This window comes from Pelobates fuscus, chromosome 5, assembly GCF_036172605.1.
Source record: "Pelobates fuscus isolate aPelFus1 chromosome 5, aPelFus1.pri, whole genome shotgun sequence".
In the NCBI taxonomy this organism is placed as follows: domain Eukaryota; kingdom Metazoa; phylum Chordata; class Amphibia; order Anura; family Pelobatidae; genus Pelobates; species Pelobates fuscus.
In genome coordinates, this window is record NC_086321.1 from 156,450,327 (window position 1) to 156,467,487 (window position 17,161).

The 17,161-nt window shown below is 38.4% G+C and overlaps 1 protein-coding gene across 3 annotated transcripts in view; it reads right to left on the minus strand.

Moving 5' to 3' along the window:
- Nucleotides 1-903: 903 nt before the first annotated feature.
- The window catches only part of RTN4R (reticulon 4 receptor), a 221,411-nt gene continuing 205,153 nt past the window's right edge, over nt 904-17,161 (minus strand). For all 3 annotated transcript variants that reach the window (XM_063454606.1, XM_063454607.1, XM_063454608.1), the window contains one exon: nt 904-4,188. In XM_063454606.1, coding sequence (XP_063310676.1) covers nt 2,750-4,188 — 1,439 coding nt within the window. In that variant the 3' untranslated portion in view covers nt 904-2,749. The remainder of the gene's footprint in view (nt 4,189-17,161) is intronic.

Sequence of the window (17,161 nt, forward strand, 5' to 3'; positions counted from 1 at the left end):
CGGGGGAGACCTAATGTGCATGCGCCAATGGCCATGCTCAAATTAGGATTTCCCCATAGGTAAGCATTATTCAATGATTTCATTTGGGTAGAAATCTGATCTGCAGAGCGTGAGGACGTACAGCATCAGATACTGGACCAAAGGTCCATTTCAAACCAGGAAGACCTCTAGTGACTGGAGTGGAGTTACCCCTGGATAGTAATAATTATTGCAGTTTCTCAATAACTGCAATAATTACAATTGCAGGGTTAAGGGACACGGGACATTGCACCCAGACCACTTCAATGAGCACTTCCCTTAAGGACACATGACATGTGTGACATGTCATGATTCCCTTTTATTCCAGAAGTTTGACCCTTAAGGGGTTAAGAGAAAAAAACAGATCCTTCTGATGGACTAATGTCACATAACACATTTTTGCATTTTCAGCTGAGATTTATAATGAATTAATATGTACTCTCCAAATTAATCTTGCTGATCTGCTATATTACATATCCTCCCTCTGTGAATCCAGAGGGAGGGAGACAACAAAGTAAATTTGGCCAAATGTACGTGGTCACCCATACTAATTATTGAACTCAGGTGTTTCAGCCTCACCCATTGCAAACAGGTGTATACAATCCAGCACATAGAAAGGAGATCTCAATAGATTGGCAGTACAAAGGGCAGTAGTGAAACTTTTGTGACAATGTCATAGGGTGCTACTTTTGCCACAAGTCAGTTATGTCATCTAAAGGGGTTTTATTGTGAAGTGGAAGTGTCTAGTAGCCCAGCCACGAAGTGGTAGACCACACATACTTACAGAGCAGGGACGGAAACTTCTTCTGGAAGAAACATCGGCACAAGAACAGGGCGTCAGAACATTCGTGAAGATATAGCCTAGCAGTTATGAACAACCTCACATTAACAGGTAATATATATTTTTTAATTAGAGTGTTTCTTTTATACAATGTACATAAGTTGTACGTATTACTTTCCATGACACTTGATGCTCATTTCTTGAAAAGTAGTTCATCATGAGTTAATACAACTTATAAAAAAAGTATTATCACAAAAAGCATAACTGGTTTGTTGCTTGCTTGATACAAAATAACTCAAAGTACACTCTGTTACAGACTGCTTTGTAAGCAATGTGGCTGTTCTTTTGAAACAAAAGCTATCAGAATTGCTGATGCTAAAAGAGCCTGCATAATTTGTGAAGATAATATTCTTAAGTATGTTGGCAAGCTCTAGCTTGAAGAAATGAAGTCTAGCACATCTGCAAAGGGTGATCCTTTATTTGAATGGCAGAGGGAAATGACAACATTTGGTTACAACCTTAATTATGCATGATTTATGTTTTGCAACTAAAAACATTGCCATTTCCTTTGTATCCCCACCGAAGCACCAGAAATGACGGATCTGCTGGGCTTCCCTTTGAGAATCTTTCTGGTTCCTCTGTCCTTTGCTCTATCATCATAAATAACGTATTATTCTGCAAAGTGGTAAAACTTATATAAACCTGTTTCTTCACCCAAATATGGATCAGAGGCAGCATGAAACAGTATGTATTTTGACAACGACCAAACATATAAAAATATAATGAATCCGAGTAAGATCTGCTAGAGGCTGCAATTTGATAACAGTGATCACATTTTGTGAACAGGGTGATGCACCAATTACAGTTTTTGCATAGGCCACCAAGAACGTTTTGACTTTACCATGATTTGAACATAAAAATGACAAATGGAAGGCTATTACTGATTAGACATAACTTGGTATGGTAAAACTGAAGGCTATTTTTCTTTCAGGATTATGATCTGTTAAAACATTAGTGATAAGTGAATAGAAATGCCTTTAATATGAAATGCTAAATAGGACAAGCTCAACAGTGTTTGTAAAAAAAAACAAAAAACCTGTCATTGTTTCCTTAACTGCTGAAAAAAGTCTTTCATTTTGGAGAAACCATTAAATTATATTTATCTATTTAATTAATAGACACATATAGCATACGAAAAGCAATGGTAAGTGACACATTTGAAGTGCTGTTCTGAGCCAATTGTAATAAAGCGAAAATCCAAATTGTGGTCAGTGACCAGATAAAAGCATAGATGAGAATAAACTAATGTCTGCTTTTTGTCTGATATAAAATCCACCATTCATAGATTAATAGATTGTATTATAGACTGGTTGAGATCTTTCAAATACTTATTTGAACTTCTTTTGATAATCTCACCTATATGTGATGCAACAATAGTGTTTCTTTAGGTATATTTGGAAAAATTTTTTATTTTTTAATTATTTTATATTTGAGCACAAATAAAATAAAATGCATATCTATATGTGTATACATGGAGAATGTAAGTAACTGGTAAGCATTCTTCAACAAATGCTACCAGGAGACATTTAATGACAGAAATAAGTACAGTTAATTATACTATTCATAAACAGAGCAGACAAACAGCATTTTTACAATGTACATTTTGAATCATTAAGTACAACTTTAATTACAAAGGCTAAACATTAATTTTAATGTTTAGCGTTTAAATTTTTACAGGAACATTTCTTTTTTTTTTATTTATATGAGGCATAACGTAATATGTCTTCACTCTATAAACTCGTATTACACAACCATAAAAAAATATCCAATCACCTTTGTTGTGAAACTGATTTGTTGGTGAAGCACATATTTTTGTTTTTTCTTTGCAACGATTCTTGATGCTCACCCATAATCTTTCTCTGAAATTGTCTTAAATGAAAATATAGGCTTTTAAAAGTGTATAGGTAGAATCAGAAACAACGAGATAAAGAGGAGATTTGCTGTGATCAATAGTGCAGAATTAGTTCCTGGTTGATACATTCGACACTGAGATTTTGACTTCACCTTTTTCAAGCAAGGATGCTTCTTTTTGTTTGGGGATGTAGAGGGTTCAACTGAATCGAAGACATTATTTTGCTTTAACTTGGTTTGTGATGTGTCTATTTTGCTTGTAAAAGTTCCAAAAGGGGAGTCGTTAATTTGCTTGTATGTTCTGTTCTTTCTATTGTCAACGCTGCCTATAATTTTAGTTTTTGAAATGTTTTCTTTGTCTTTAACAGGAACATTTGGCAATACTCTACTGGTATGTGACGAGGGACCTGTTTTAACATTTGTTTCAGGAAATATAGACTTATCCACTTGCTCGCAACAGCTATCAGTCAACTCTTCTGGGATTATTGAAATGTCTGCAGTTGTGTCTTTTGCAGAGCCAGTTTTAGATGTAAATATACTTGTTCTCATTTGACTGAAAGACACGTTGGCACATCCATCCAGATTATGGGTCTGAAGTCTTTTGAGATCAGTTCCTGCCAAGTCTGGTGGAAGGAAGCACTCCAGCTCTGATGATGATCCCTTAAATTGTTTTAACCAGTTCCACAATGATTTAGCTCTACAGTCACAAATCCATTGGTTTCCATTTAAACGTAAATACTGAAGCGATACAAGAGGTGATAGTATTTCTCCCTTAAGTATGGTCAAGTTGTTGTTAAACAAATACAGGGTTGTTACTTTTTTGAGATCATGAAAAGTTCTCCGATGGACCATGGAAAGCCTATTCTGATGGACCAACAATCTGTCTAAGTTTATTAGACCTGTAAATACATTTTCAGATAAACTGTTTAATTTGTTGCCGTGGAGAAACAAAAATGTTAGGTTTCCCAGATCCAGAAAGGTATCGTCATGCAAGAAATTTAAATTGTTGTCGTGAAGATACAGATACTGCAGTGAGAAAAGGCCCTGAAAAATCCCAATGGGCAGTTCCAGCAGTCCGCAGCGATTAAGGTGTAAAATATGTAGATGGGCAAGACCTCGAAATGTTAGAGGAGAAATGGTTTTAAGATTAAAGTTGTCACTCATGTCTAGTTCCTCTAACTTGTTTAATCCATAAAATGCCCCAGACTCAATATGACTTATATTGTTTGAATGGATCCATAAAATAGTCAGATTTTGACAAGAATTGAAGCTAGTAGATCTTATAAAAGTAATTTTATTGTTGTGAAGATAGATCCTTTGAGTCTGTATTGGTATGTAAGGTGGAATTATTGTCAGTCTTTGTTGCTGACAGCTGACTGTGATCTTCGGTTCATTGTAGCATAAACATGCCTCTGGACAACATTCCACTTTAAATTTGAAGACTATGCAACAAGTAACAAGAAACAGCAACTTAGTTCCTGAAACAGAAAAAAAAAAGACAATGTAATTTCTATTTTTGTGACATATTTACACTGTGTGTTTAATTGTGTGTCAAGTAACTGGGTAATTTATGGCAGTTCTGTCTCCAATCATATCTAACAACCTAATAGAGCAATGGCAGTGGATTCAGACCATGTATTTAAACATTTCTAATAGAGCCAATCTGAGCATGTTATCTGTAAAGTTAATCCACCCAAATCTATAAATACTGCTAGGTGATATAGTACTTTTAAAAATAAATAAAGAAATAAATAATAGAGTACTGTATCACACCTGTGCAATGTATAAACAAAAACAACAGTAAGAACAAAATGTTGTTGTGAAAGGGGCAAAACTGCAATTTCTGAAAAACTAATATGATTACCTCAGAATTGCACATAGAAAATTAGTAACAGCTCTGCCGACTTTTTATATTTATACGCATTATTCCCAACACCTAAAGCATTCTTAAATATACCAAATATTATGTTAAAATATAGAGGCTCTCTATAGTGCATTGTCGGGGATCTTTGCTATTTATGGAATATGAATCCTTGTCAGGAATTTACAATCTACAGGTGATCACGGGAAGTGTTTAAAGAATAAATGAAGGTTATAGGACTCTCGGGTTAAAAAAAGGAAGCTCATAGTCTCATAGGGGAACAAAGAGAATTTGATTTATTTAATTTAATTTGCAGTTCAGCACAATATAACATTTATGCAAGAGTGCTGAAAATTGGTTATAATACAATAAAGCAAGAGGGGAATGGGGCATTTGAGCAAATCTATAGTGGATCTTATCTTGTAAATAAACAGCTTTCCCAGCTACCTCATAAATAATATATATATATATGGAGAAAAAAGGGGATACAGCTGAACAATCTGAAAATGTATGAATAACACATAGGGTAATATCGCCACAGCATTATAAAGTATGAAATATAGAATCGCCTTAAAGATGCCTCCCCTGATGGGCTAGGACGACCTCTTCCCTTTTATCGGCAGCTCAAATCAGGAACCGAAGGAGTCAGGGATCCAGATAGGTGCAAAACTGTTTATTAGAAACATATTATAAAACAATAAAAAGAAGTAGCAGAAAAAATATTCCTATGTGTTTTGTTCTAAAATAAGAACTTCTTCAAGGGCCTCCATATGTTAAAAGAATCACAGCAATAAAATACAGATTAAAAACTTTTTTAGACATATAAGATAAATATGGATTGATATGGAAAAATTAAAAGCTCAGCTCGTAGACCTTACAGACCTTACATTCTATGCCATCCCGCATTAAAAGGGCTTTAAAGCCGTTGCGGCGGCATAGAACACCGTAACGACTTTCTATCCCTGGAGGTCCGGTGGACTTACCTCCGCCGCGATCCTCTTCTGGAGGGCTGCCTGACATCCCAGGCAGCCCTCCCCCCCCGGCAAATGAGGCCCCCGGGTCCATGTGATCGCTCTCAAAGAGCGATCACATGGCCCCCTATAGCTGGCTGTGGATCTGCCAGTATGGGGACTGTCTAAAATGTATTAGACATGTGTAAAATTAAAATAGAAATGTATTTATATATATAATATATGTATATCTATTAAATATATAATATATATGCATACTATATATATGTAACGTCATACAAAGTGTATTTTAATATTAATATAAGTACATATATTAGTATTAAAATACAGTTAGAATGATGTTACATATATATATATATATATATATATATGTATATATAGTATATATATAATAGATATATACACATATTATATATATATATATATTTATATACTATATATATCTATCTATATATATATATAAAATACAAATAACCGCAAATATATATATATATATATATATATATATATATATATATAGATAAATACATACATATAATTACATAAAAGATTACATTAGTATACACGTAGAATTTAAATACCTATAAATGCATATATATTAAAATGATACATGTATATTTAAGTAATCTTTTAACATACTTATGTGATTTGATTAATTCAAATTTGATTGACATGCCTGACAACACAGGGAGAAAGTGCAGAGAATTGAATTTGCAAGCACTATATTTGACCCTGTAACTCTACAAGACACCATAAAACCTGTACATAGGGGGTACTGTTTCACTCGGGAGACTTCGCTGAACTTAAATATTAGTGTTTCAAACTGGTAAATTGTATTACAACGATGATATTTTACAAACGAACTGCACTTTTATGGACTATAGTATTGTTGTAATATGTTTTACTGTTTTAAAACACTAATATTTGTGTTTAGTGATGTCTCCCGAGAATAACAGTACCCCCCATGTACAGGTTTTATGGTGTTTTGAAAAGTTAGAGAGTCACATATAAGGCTTGCATTTCATTTTTTTGACATTGAAATTTGCCAGATTGGTTATGTTGCCATTGAGAGTGTATGGTAGCCCAGGAATGAGAATTACCCCCATGATGGCATACCATTTGCAAAACTAGACAACCCAAGGTATTGCAAGTGGGGTATGTCCAGTCTTTCTTAGTAGCCACTAGGTCACAAACACTGGCCAAATATTAGTTTTTTTCACACAAAAACAAATATGAACGCTAACTTTGGCCAGTGTTTGTGACTAAGTGGCTACTAAAAAAGACTAAACATACCCCACTTTCAATACCTTGGGTTGTCTACTTTTTCACATGGTATGCCATTATGGGGGTAATTCTCATTCCTGGGCTACCACACCGCCTCAAAGGTAACATTACTAATTTGGCAAATTTCAATTTGAAAATGGAATGTTCTATATTTGACCCTGTAACTTTTCAAAACACCATAAAACCTGCTTATGGCGGGTACTGTTGTACTCGTGAGACATCACTGATTACAAATATGTGCATTTTCTTTGCAGTAAAACCTAACAGTATTATGACATTCACAGCTAAAATGTCAGACGGAAATACAAATTTAAAAAAAAATCTTATTTTCTCACATTTTTTTAAAATTGTATTCATAATAAATTATGTTCCATATATGAATAGTTAATGATAAATTAAAGCCCTGTTTCTCCTGAACAAAATGATATATAATAAGTGTGGGTGCACTTAATGTGACAGCGGTGAATTACGGTTGAACAGACATATAGCGCAAATTCCAGTTTTTGTTTACATTTTGTTTTGATCAGAACGTGCACTATTCACTCCGTCCTGAAGGGGTTAAATCTACTACTTCATTTGATGTTAAAACAGTCAGCTCAGTGCCTTCTGTTCTATTTCACATTTTTTCATTTTAATTATTGTATAAATGAGTAAATATAATGAATCAATTTGTTTATTTTTGCTTTTATGCATAAACTATTCAGGGTTCAATAACATAAAATTTATATGAAATTTAAAGTGTACTACAAAAACTCTGTAATAAATTATTGAAAAATCTTAAAAGAGATTTGTAAAATATTTCCAACACAAAACCCAAACATGTTCAGTGATCCTTCTTCTAACAAAACACTTTATTCCCTGTTTTTCAGCTAATGCTTGTTTGTATTTCAGAAATGGTCAACATCTGTACAACGATAACACTGCACTAAATGCTTTGAAAATGTCATGGAAGCAGCAGAGTAAATCCTGGATTTAAATCTTTGGGTTAGTTCTTTATCTATATTCCTCAGTATTTGTGCTGGCTGCAGTAACACTGTGAGCTTAATGGGTGGAATCCCTTGCAGACAATGTGTAATGAATAATTCAGATTTGCTCTTCACATATAGTTCATCACAATGTGTATAAGTGGATGTGAGAGTGCAGCATACTAAATGGTTATTTTTTCATATTGTCAGATTTCACTCATATGTAAAAATAAACTGCAGGGACAAATTAAGACACTGATGGGCAGATCAGTTAATGGGGTTTAATCTCACCTGCCACTTGTGAATTATGCAAGTATTTGAATAATATTTGAGCCCATTGTCTACTACTTAAAGGGACACAATAGCCACAAAAACAAACATACAACTTATTGAATATGTTCTGTTGAGTAGGATCATTCCCTTCAGGCTTTTTGCTGTAAACACTGTCTTTTCAGAGAAAATGCAGTGTTTACATTACAGCCTAGTGATAATTTCACTGGGCAATCCTCATATGGTTGCCAGAGGTGCTTCCTTGGGCAGTTCTGCCTAGTGTGCACCACAACATTCAGTGTCTCCTCCCTCTGCATGCAGACACTGAACGTTCCTCATAGAGATGCATTGATTCAATTTATCTCTATGAGGAGATGCTGATTGGCCAGGGTTGTGTTAAAATTGTGCTGGCTCTGCTCCTGATCTGCCTTCTTGAAAGTCTCAGTCAATCCTATGGGGAAGCATTGTGATTGGCTCAGGCCACTACTTCTGATGATATCAGAGCTCAGAGGCAGTTCAGAGGCAGAGGCAGCAGCTCCAGACTGGAATACAAGTAAGATTTTACTATACTTGGGGAGGCAAGGGGGATGCAGGGGGGCTAGATGGTGGTTTTAACACAATAGGGTCAGGAATACATGTTTGTGTTCCTGACCCTATAGTGTTCCTTTAACTTTATCAAAATCTCTTATCCCTTAAAAATGTACATCTTTCCAGTTTTCAACTTTTATTACCCCCTGCCTGGTGACCCAACTGTGAGGGCTGATTGTGAGCCTTAGGCACACGTGTAGAGAGACTTTATGTATGTCATGTATGACACTGGATCAAAGGTGACACTTAACATTTAAAAAAAAGGGAGTATTTTTAAACTTATATCATCAATGTATAATCAACTACATGTTGTCCATTTAACCTATGCTTTCTACTGCTTACAACGATATAGCCAAATCCTATTAAAGATTAGAATAATCTAATGCAGGGGCAAGCTTTGGTACTCCAGCTGTTGTGGATTACATCACCCTGATGTTTTGTCAGTATTATGACTGTAAGAGCATTATTGAAGATTTAATCCACAAGATGTGGAGTGCCAAAGGTTGCCTACTTCTGCTCTCATGTTATATAAAAAAGACTCATATTTCATCCATTGCTTGAGAGTCTCCTTGCCGCAGCCACCCCACCTAGTGTGAGGTCAGAACTAGAATATCTGCATCCTGCTCCATCCAAATCCAGAACTTCTCCATAGAGATGAAATAGGAGCCATACATAACATGCGCTGCGCCAATCACATCTTTTTCCTAAAGAAGCATTATCCTAACATTTTTTCCAAGATTAAGTTTAGCTGTGTTTGGCATTATCATGTGGGGTGTGGTGATGCTGAAAGTGAAGGACTTCAAAGAGCTATATCTGCAACAGAGGGAGTGCCAATTTGATGGGCATTAATGGTGCTTGTTTAAAATAACATTGCTTTACACTGCCAGAATAAAGAGACTTCATCTAGGTGTGTTGGAGCTTAGGGTGACCCTTTAAGGACTTTCCTCATCGGAGTGAAAGAGCTATATAATCACAAACAATTCCTAAAGAAAAACTAAATTGCAAATGTATTACATCTGTATTGATCTAAAACCCATTTCACAGTTTTTTAAAGCTGTGCGTAAATTTAATTATGTTCATCATAGTGTGCCTTTAATCTAACACTTAATACCTGAGATATCAGCTATAATTATAGCCGTTTCAGTTACAGAAAGGACAGTCATTTTTTACTTATTATAGTGTGTCTGCCAGTTAAGGACAAGGAGTAGAGATGAACTCGGTAAAAAAAAGTTAAATGACAATTTATTATAATTATGAAGGAGTACAGTTCTATTATATCATTACAAAATAAACATTAGAACTATCCAATGTGTCACTTGTGATTATGTGAAAAAGCTAACATTCTGGACGTCGATCTAGCCAAAGACCTTCATCTAAATTCAAACTACTCAGAGGACACACTGACAAATCTGGCTTCAATACAGAAATGTATGTGTTAATCAGAATGTGCACCTTTTTGTTGTCAGCTGTCCACATGGATTATGAGCATGCTGTTTCTCATCTTGGTTTGTTGGATTATATGGGAAATAGGATCAACACCTAGCAAAAGCTGGTGGCGTAGACGGCAGTGTCCAGAAAACTCGCTAAAAGATAATTGCTCACAATCCCTGCCAGTCCTCTGATCGCGTCTCATTCTTCTCATGCTGTCAACAAATGCTGACAGATTGCTGGCAACCAATCTTTCCCATAAAAAAGGGAGTGAGTGCGTATGCAACTTATCTTGGGAAATAAAGCATAAAGCTAATACTATATTGCATGCTGAAATCCACAAACCACAAGACTCTGAACAAGATAAACAATATTTGTGTACGGGATTATGGAAGGGGCGCACATTAAAACTGTGTGTAATTTTAATATATGAGAGTTGGTTGAGGTGTGCCGAAACCGACGTGAGGTTAGGCCTGCAAAAGAGGGCCCACCCAGGTATAATGATATATGAAAAGGGTGTGGTGGGAGGGAATTTCCGAAATCGTCGCAGACAGGTGAGTGGGGGGAACGCAGGGTTTAAATAGGCATGAAATCCCTCCCACAATTTCAGGCATAACGCCTTCTATTTGTGTACGGGATTATGGAAGGGGCGCACATTAAAACTGTGTGTAATTTTAATATATGAGAGTCGGTTGAGGTGTGCCGAAACCGACGTGAGGTTAGGCCTGCAAAAGAGGGCCAAAAAGTGTGTGACATTTATTAGACATAACAAATCACTTAGACATATTATAGAAAGCGAGCCTGATTTCTTTCTGGATTTGGAATGAACCGGTTGTATGCCGAGGACTACCAGCGACCCATCATCTCTACAAGAAGAGTTGGAACTGGATGACTTGAGGCTGCTGTGGCGGCCCTAACACGGAATGAAAGTACCGAGAAGGAACTTTGGATTGAGGCCAAGACTAACAAACAAGGAGCGAATGTATAGCATGAACTGTTTGAGAGATGTGGCAAAAATTGTACGTGCAACCATTATAATCGGAATGCATTTAGCATCTTGAAACCGCATACAATACTTACACATATCGAAAGCCGTAGAGTACGTTTGCTTAGTATTAGTGGACAAATCTTACCTGCATAGGCTCTAGCTACAGGCATGATTGATACCTTTTTTGACCTGCAGAGGAAATCTGGACTGCGTGTTCTTTTATCTCAACCGTTACGTTTAAGCGAGGTCCGACATCAGGACTTCGGAAGTGGCTAAAGCGGAGGAAACTGCAGGGGAACTTGAGACGTCAGGGTTAGCGTTCATTAAAGATAATACGATACCTGGAGCTATGTCTTGTAGCGTGCTGTGAGGAGGAAGTAAACGTTATAGGTTTAAATTATGCAAAACTCAGAAGCTCATTGAGCTTTCTCGTGTAGTAGAGCTGCTAGCTAATGGGAACCAATAGGTGAAGATAAGGACTATCCCGTAAGAGTTGAGGCCGTGCCAGTAGCCCTGTGTTTGAGAGAAGCCCTACCTACGATTTAGGCCATGTGGACTTGTACCATCTAAGCGTGGCAGGGTATAACCTCTTGTGGAAAAGTGATTAACCTGACCGAACACGTGCGATTACCTGCATTAAACCATAGCGAAAAAGGACTATAACAGGCGCCTGAAGAAACTGCCGTGACGTGAAACGAAGAATAGAATGCAAAACCGTGACCCACCGTAGGGAAATGTTTGCACGATAGAGGAACCTGAAGAGGAGCTTTGACAAAATTTGAAGACGATATGTGTTCGCAGAGCAAGTACCCTATAGCGGTTACTTGGTAGGCATGAGAACGTAAAGGATTGAACTACAGGATGCATGAGGTGTTACGCCTTGAATCTGAACATCCAGCATGACCGGAAGTAACTCCCGATGAGCTACTTAAGCTTACATAAAGAGAAGCGTGGACGACAACAAATGCGTGACGAATGAATTGACTGCGCATGGAGGACCCCGTGAATGTCGGGCGTGCAGACAAGTCCCTAATTAGCAGATAAGGATTCGAATAATATTAGTTTGGCCAAAAATGGAGGCGGAGTGATGCCTCGGTGTACGATATGAAACAGGTGGGAATTCCGTTCACCCGGTCCGATCAGATCGCTAAAGCTTGTCCTGCATAGCTCGTATAAGCGACGCCGACGTGAAAACTGAGTGATAGTATGAGTCGATAAACGGTAATTGAGAACACAGCATACCAAAGTGCCGCCAAAACGTTGTGAACAAATAAACGGTATATCCGTGATACATGAGTCCGGAAGCAGTCACTGTACGTCACGTCAGCGCCTGGAGGACCCGACGATGGTCCGATACGAGGCCAAATCCGTACGACGTGCAATGCGGAGGGCAACGTAAGTCCCAACATACCAATTCGACTGAATAAAAGCAAGAGATGCCCGAAACACGTTGTTGGAGGAACCGCTGGTCTTGGAGTCTCCAAGCTTGGACTGGGCACGTAGTGTACGTGGTACCTAAGGATCGCCAGCGAGCGACAGGTTGGGGTAACATATATATGTATATATAAATATATACAACCACATATACACAGGTATCCTCGAACAGCTTAGCACTAAGCGTCTAGCAGACCCATTGCCCGTAAGAGATAACGTATAGAAAGCACCGGAGTAGCCGAGTAAGATAGGTCTGAAATACCGTTTTGCATCAATGTAGGAGTATGTAACGCACAATCGAACCTAAGGCGGGAAATAAAGCGCTAGGATACCTGAAGCGGTTAAGGGATCTAAAACATAGTGACTATGCTTGACGGGTCTGGGGTGTGCCGTCCCCCCCCCCCAGCTTACTAGGAGCGCGAGCGTGAGTGCGTGCGTGCTGGCTGACTAGCTAGTGCCGCGATGCGGCGAAACGATTACACTAGGTTGGTGACAGGTGAGGCCCTGCTAGTTGCCAAGCGGCTTGAGAGGCTCTATCTATGCGTTGGGGCGAGGGGGTAGCGTGGCCACTGAATGAGGTGGCGGGGTGTCGGCCTCTCGGTGACAGTTAAACATAAGATAGAATGGGAGTGACGGATGAGGCCCTCTCTATGCCACAATGCGAGGCGACTAACTATGATTTGGCCCGAGGGGCATAGTACCTCCGAGTATGAGGATGGGTGTTGGCCTCGCGGGACCACTAACCTATGGCGAAGAAGCCGCGGAGAATAACAACTAGTGGACACCTAGGAACCTAACAGCCAGCAGTTGCTAACTAAGATGGAAGGTCGGGTAGTGGGAGAGGACATGCTACAGAGCGAAACGCGGGTAGCAATGAGGTAGGATCGTACGTTCTGAGCGAAACTGGAGAGCCCAGCGAGCATGTGGGGTCCAGATGATCGGGACGTATGAACTGGAATGCGTGTAAGATCGTATGTACGGCCCTCGGGGCCCGTGGTGCCGTATCGTGGCCCCGGTTTGTAAAGTAAAATGAGTTTTGTAGTTTTTTTTTTTTGTTTTTGAACGAAAACAATGCAAACAGAATACAAGGAAATAGACTGAACGGTAAGTGGTTACTCAAGCCGTAAGAATAAACAAAAGTGTACTTGACGAATCACCATGTACGAGTGCTAGATGTACCTATCATGTGGCGCATAAAATCGATAGACCGACTAACCCTAAATAGATTATGCAGCCATAAGAAGTAGAACGACCGAATACCCGACGAATTCCTCTGCCGGCAAGAAAAAGGAAAAAAGAAAATTGTAAAGTATAACCACATGTTAAAAGAACGCCCTACCGGATATAAGATGTGAGTAAAGAGCAGAATCCAAATAAAACAGTCTGAATTTTAACTTTTGGGGTGTAGAATGTGTCATTCATCATGAATCCCAAACAAATCCCAACTTAGTAAATAGCTCCGGGTTATGATTGTATAAATGGTAACTAATTCAAACACCGTTGCCATGAAACTAAATGAGTGAAAATTATATATTGGAAGATTTTAACGGACGCAGTAATATATTTAAAGCATATACGGCTATTTAAAGGGGAAGACACGGACTTTCTGTGTTAAAGTGCACATTAAGCGAAAATTTACCTTGCAGAGGCTCCACATGTGGTCGGATATTCCAGGGGCCTGGGGGGTTCATTTACTTTAATTTCATAGTTGGTGATTTCAAAGTATAGTTACAAGACTAGGGTTCTCTGCTTTGCAAAGTATTCTTTAACCCATTAGGAGCCAGTGAGTGGTACTTAATATTCTCCCCATAGAAATCATTAAAAGGAATACAAACTGCCTGTCAGGGATGAGTCCCCCTAGCTTATAAAACTGGTCGATTTTAAAAACATTTCAACAACCTAATCTCTATGAAGGAGTTTGATAGGCTTCTATGGATGTCCGCAGAGATAAAAGTGTTTTAATGAATAGGGCTGATTAACCTGCAGGATGCTGGAGGGTAGGGACATTTAAACCTGATGGCAAAGCAATGCGTTACTGGACCCTCTGGCAGGAAGAGTTAGGGCTATTATTGAGGTGGAAATTTACAACATTTTGGAACAAAGAATGCATGGGAAAGTGCTTTATTCATTGTCAGATCACAAACGGAACCCTAGAGAGATTTTTTTTTTTGTATTAGAATAGTAATGGCCTGACGTTACTGTGATACGGCATAGGGAGAGGAAACGCTTAACAAAAATATAAAAAGCCATGCATTTCGGAGGAAGTGAAACATTGTATAATAGGTTAGAACTAGAGAGAGATAAATGGATACACTATAACGAGTGAAATCCCTGGCCATGCAGCCATTGATAATTTCATGCGGGTATACCTATATACTAGCAGTTGAATTCTCTCGGACGGCAACATCGTAAAGGAACACACAATGAAATAGACAGAACGTGAACCGGTAAATGAAGCTTTAAGAAACAATGAAAAAGTGTACTAGACGAAACCCTGTACGAGCGCTTGTCGTACCCGTCATGGAACGCATAAGACCAGGTACGTGAACAGCGATAATGACTGAGACCTAGCCTAAAATCACTATACCCATAATACTGCAGTGATAACAAGTGTATCCAATGAGCCCGATAGGATTGAAACTACGCGGGCTTTCAGACACACCAATGAGAGCAGAGAGAAATAGGAATTGGCACTGCAGCTCTTCATACCAACCATTCCACAATGCTGGCTGGCTGAGCATAATGGGAATTGGAGTATGCAGCGGGCTTTTACCAGAAAACGGAGAGTGCAACGGCAAGTAGCCTCAGCCAGGGCTGAGAATTAGACTCTGTCCCCCAGCTGCGGGGGGAATATATACATTGTACCTTGTACCCTCACGGACCGTGACAAATAAGAGCAGCGGAACGGGCAGTCTAGGCGAAACGGTCGGGACGAAGTGTGAGAGAAATGACTGAAAATAAACGAAATTCAACGTAAGTGCAATCGAATGAATTTGACTGAATAAACAAAACCGTTTGACATACAATGTGCGCGGAAACTGCCGACTAGCCCGGTCGTTTGTTTAAACTCACGAACTCCCGCGTGGAGTTGCCGTCCGTCGGTTTAGGCGCGTCGCGGAAAATCTGACGTCAGAGGTCTGCGTGCCCCGGAAGCGCAAGGGAATTTCCGAAATCGTCGCAGACAGGTGAGTGGGGGGAACGCAGGGTTTAAATAGGCATGAAATCCCTCCCACAATTTCAGGCATAACGCCTTCTATATATTGAAAATCCTGAAATCGTTTCATATTTCCGGAGGAAAGCATTGTAGGGTGAATACGGTGCAACAAGAAAAAAAGGGTGAATGTTAATACATAGTTATAAGAATGTCCATAAGGTCTTGCACATTTATATTTTTGTACTATTTAACAAACAATTAAGAAACCAATAAAAACAATAGAAAAACGAATAGCAAAATCTGAAAAATGTAAAATGAGCAAAAAAACCCCCAAAACAACAAAACATAAACAAAACACAAACCAAGCAATATAAAATATATGACATGGTAGTTACTGGATTTATAGCGTGTCTGTAGGTGAAACAAAGTATTTTAAATTATATTTAAGAATGGGTTGTAACTGCAACATATTACTATTTTATTTACAATGTTTGTCACCACTAATATTAAGGGAATTGGTAGTCTAATAAAAGCAAGCCGGAGTCACAGATATGTCCATTATCCCATCTCTACATTCTTTTCTAAGTTGGAATGGTGGTCAGTAGACGAGAGCAGGATTGCTGCAAGTTGACTTGTTCTTTGTATATACAAGTTCTATTGGGCATCACATGAAGAACTCCACTCAATGTTTGGCCAAAGCAAAACCATGTAATGATGTATTATACTAGTCTGGTGCTGCAAGCTATGATAACGTAGTATTATTAGGCTCTCAAGCTACATAAAAAAAGCTTTAAGATGGCAGGTTCAGGCACTGTCTATCAGATCAGGAAAGCCAATGAAGTAGTCAGATTCATTATGTTCACCCGAGTCACAGTTTTAATCTTTTTTGTAATAACCTGAATATCTTGTTCATTCAAATTAATTCATTAATTTCTATATTTTTTATTTTGCTTCCATTAGAGGATGTTTTTCAGTGATTCAGTTACACTGTTTGTATTTTGCTCTTGTAAGTGATTTTGTTGTGGTTGCAAGCAAAATAAAAACTTCTTCAAAGAAGTGATTTCAGAATAATGGTTACTCATGTAAAGGTTTCCAAGAACATAAACTGAGCCAACCTTTATCTGGAAAATTAGTTTTGATATTTGTATCATCTTCAAAAAAACAACAACGATGCCTGAGCTGAGTATATGGCACCACATAATCTCACAGAGTTGTTTTTCTAGAACTATACTACTCTATAGTGTCCCCCTTGCTCACGCTCCCCCCCCCTCCCTAGCAGTGCAGAAAGAGTTAAAAACCATTAATTCCCTTAACTGATTCAAGCACTGATTCCTCCGCTGCTCCTCCTCTGACATAAGCCGACATCGAGGACCCAAGGCACATGCATGGCAATCGCATTAGAACTACCTGAATCACTGCTTTCCTTTGTGATTTTAGCTGACGCTGGATGACCTCATGCAGAGTGCCGCCTAACACCCGGAAGGGCTTCTAGTCTGGTGAGGCACAGG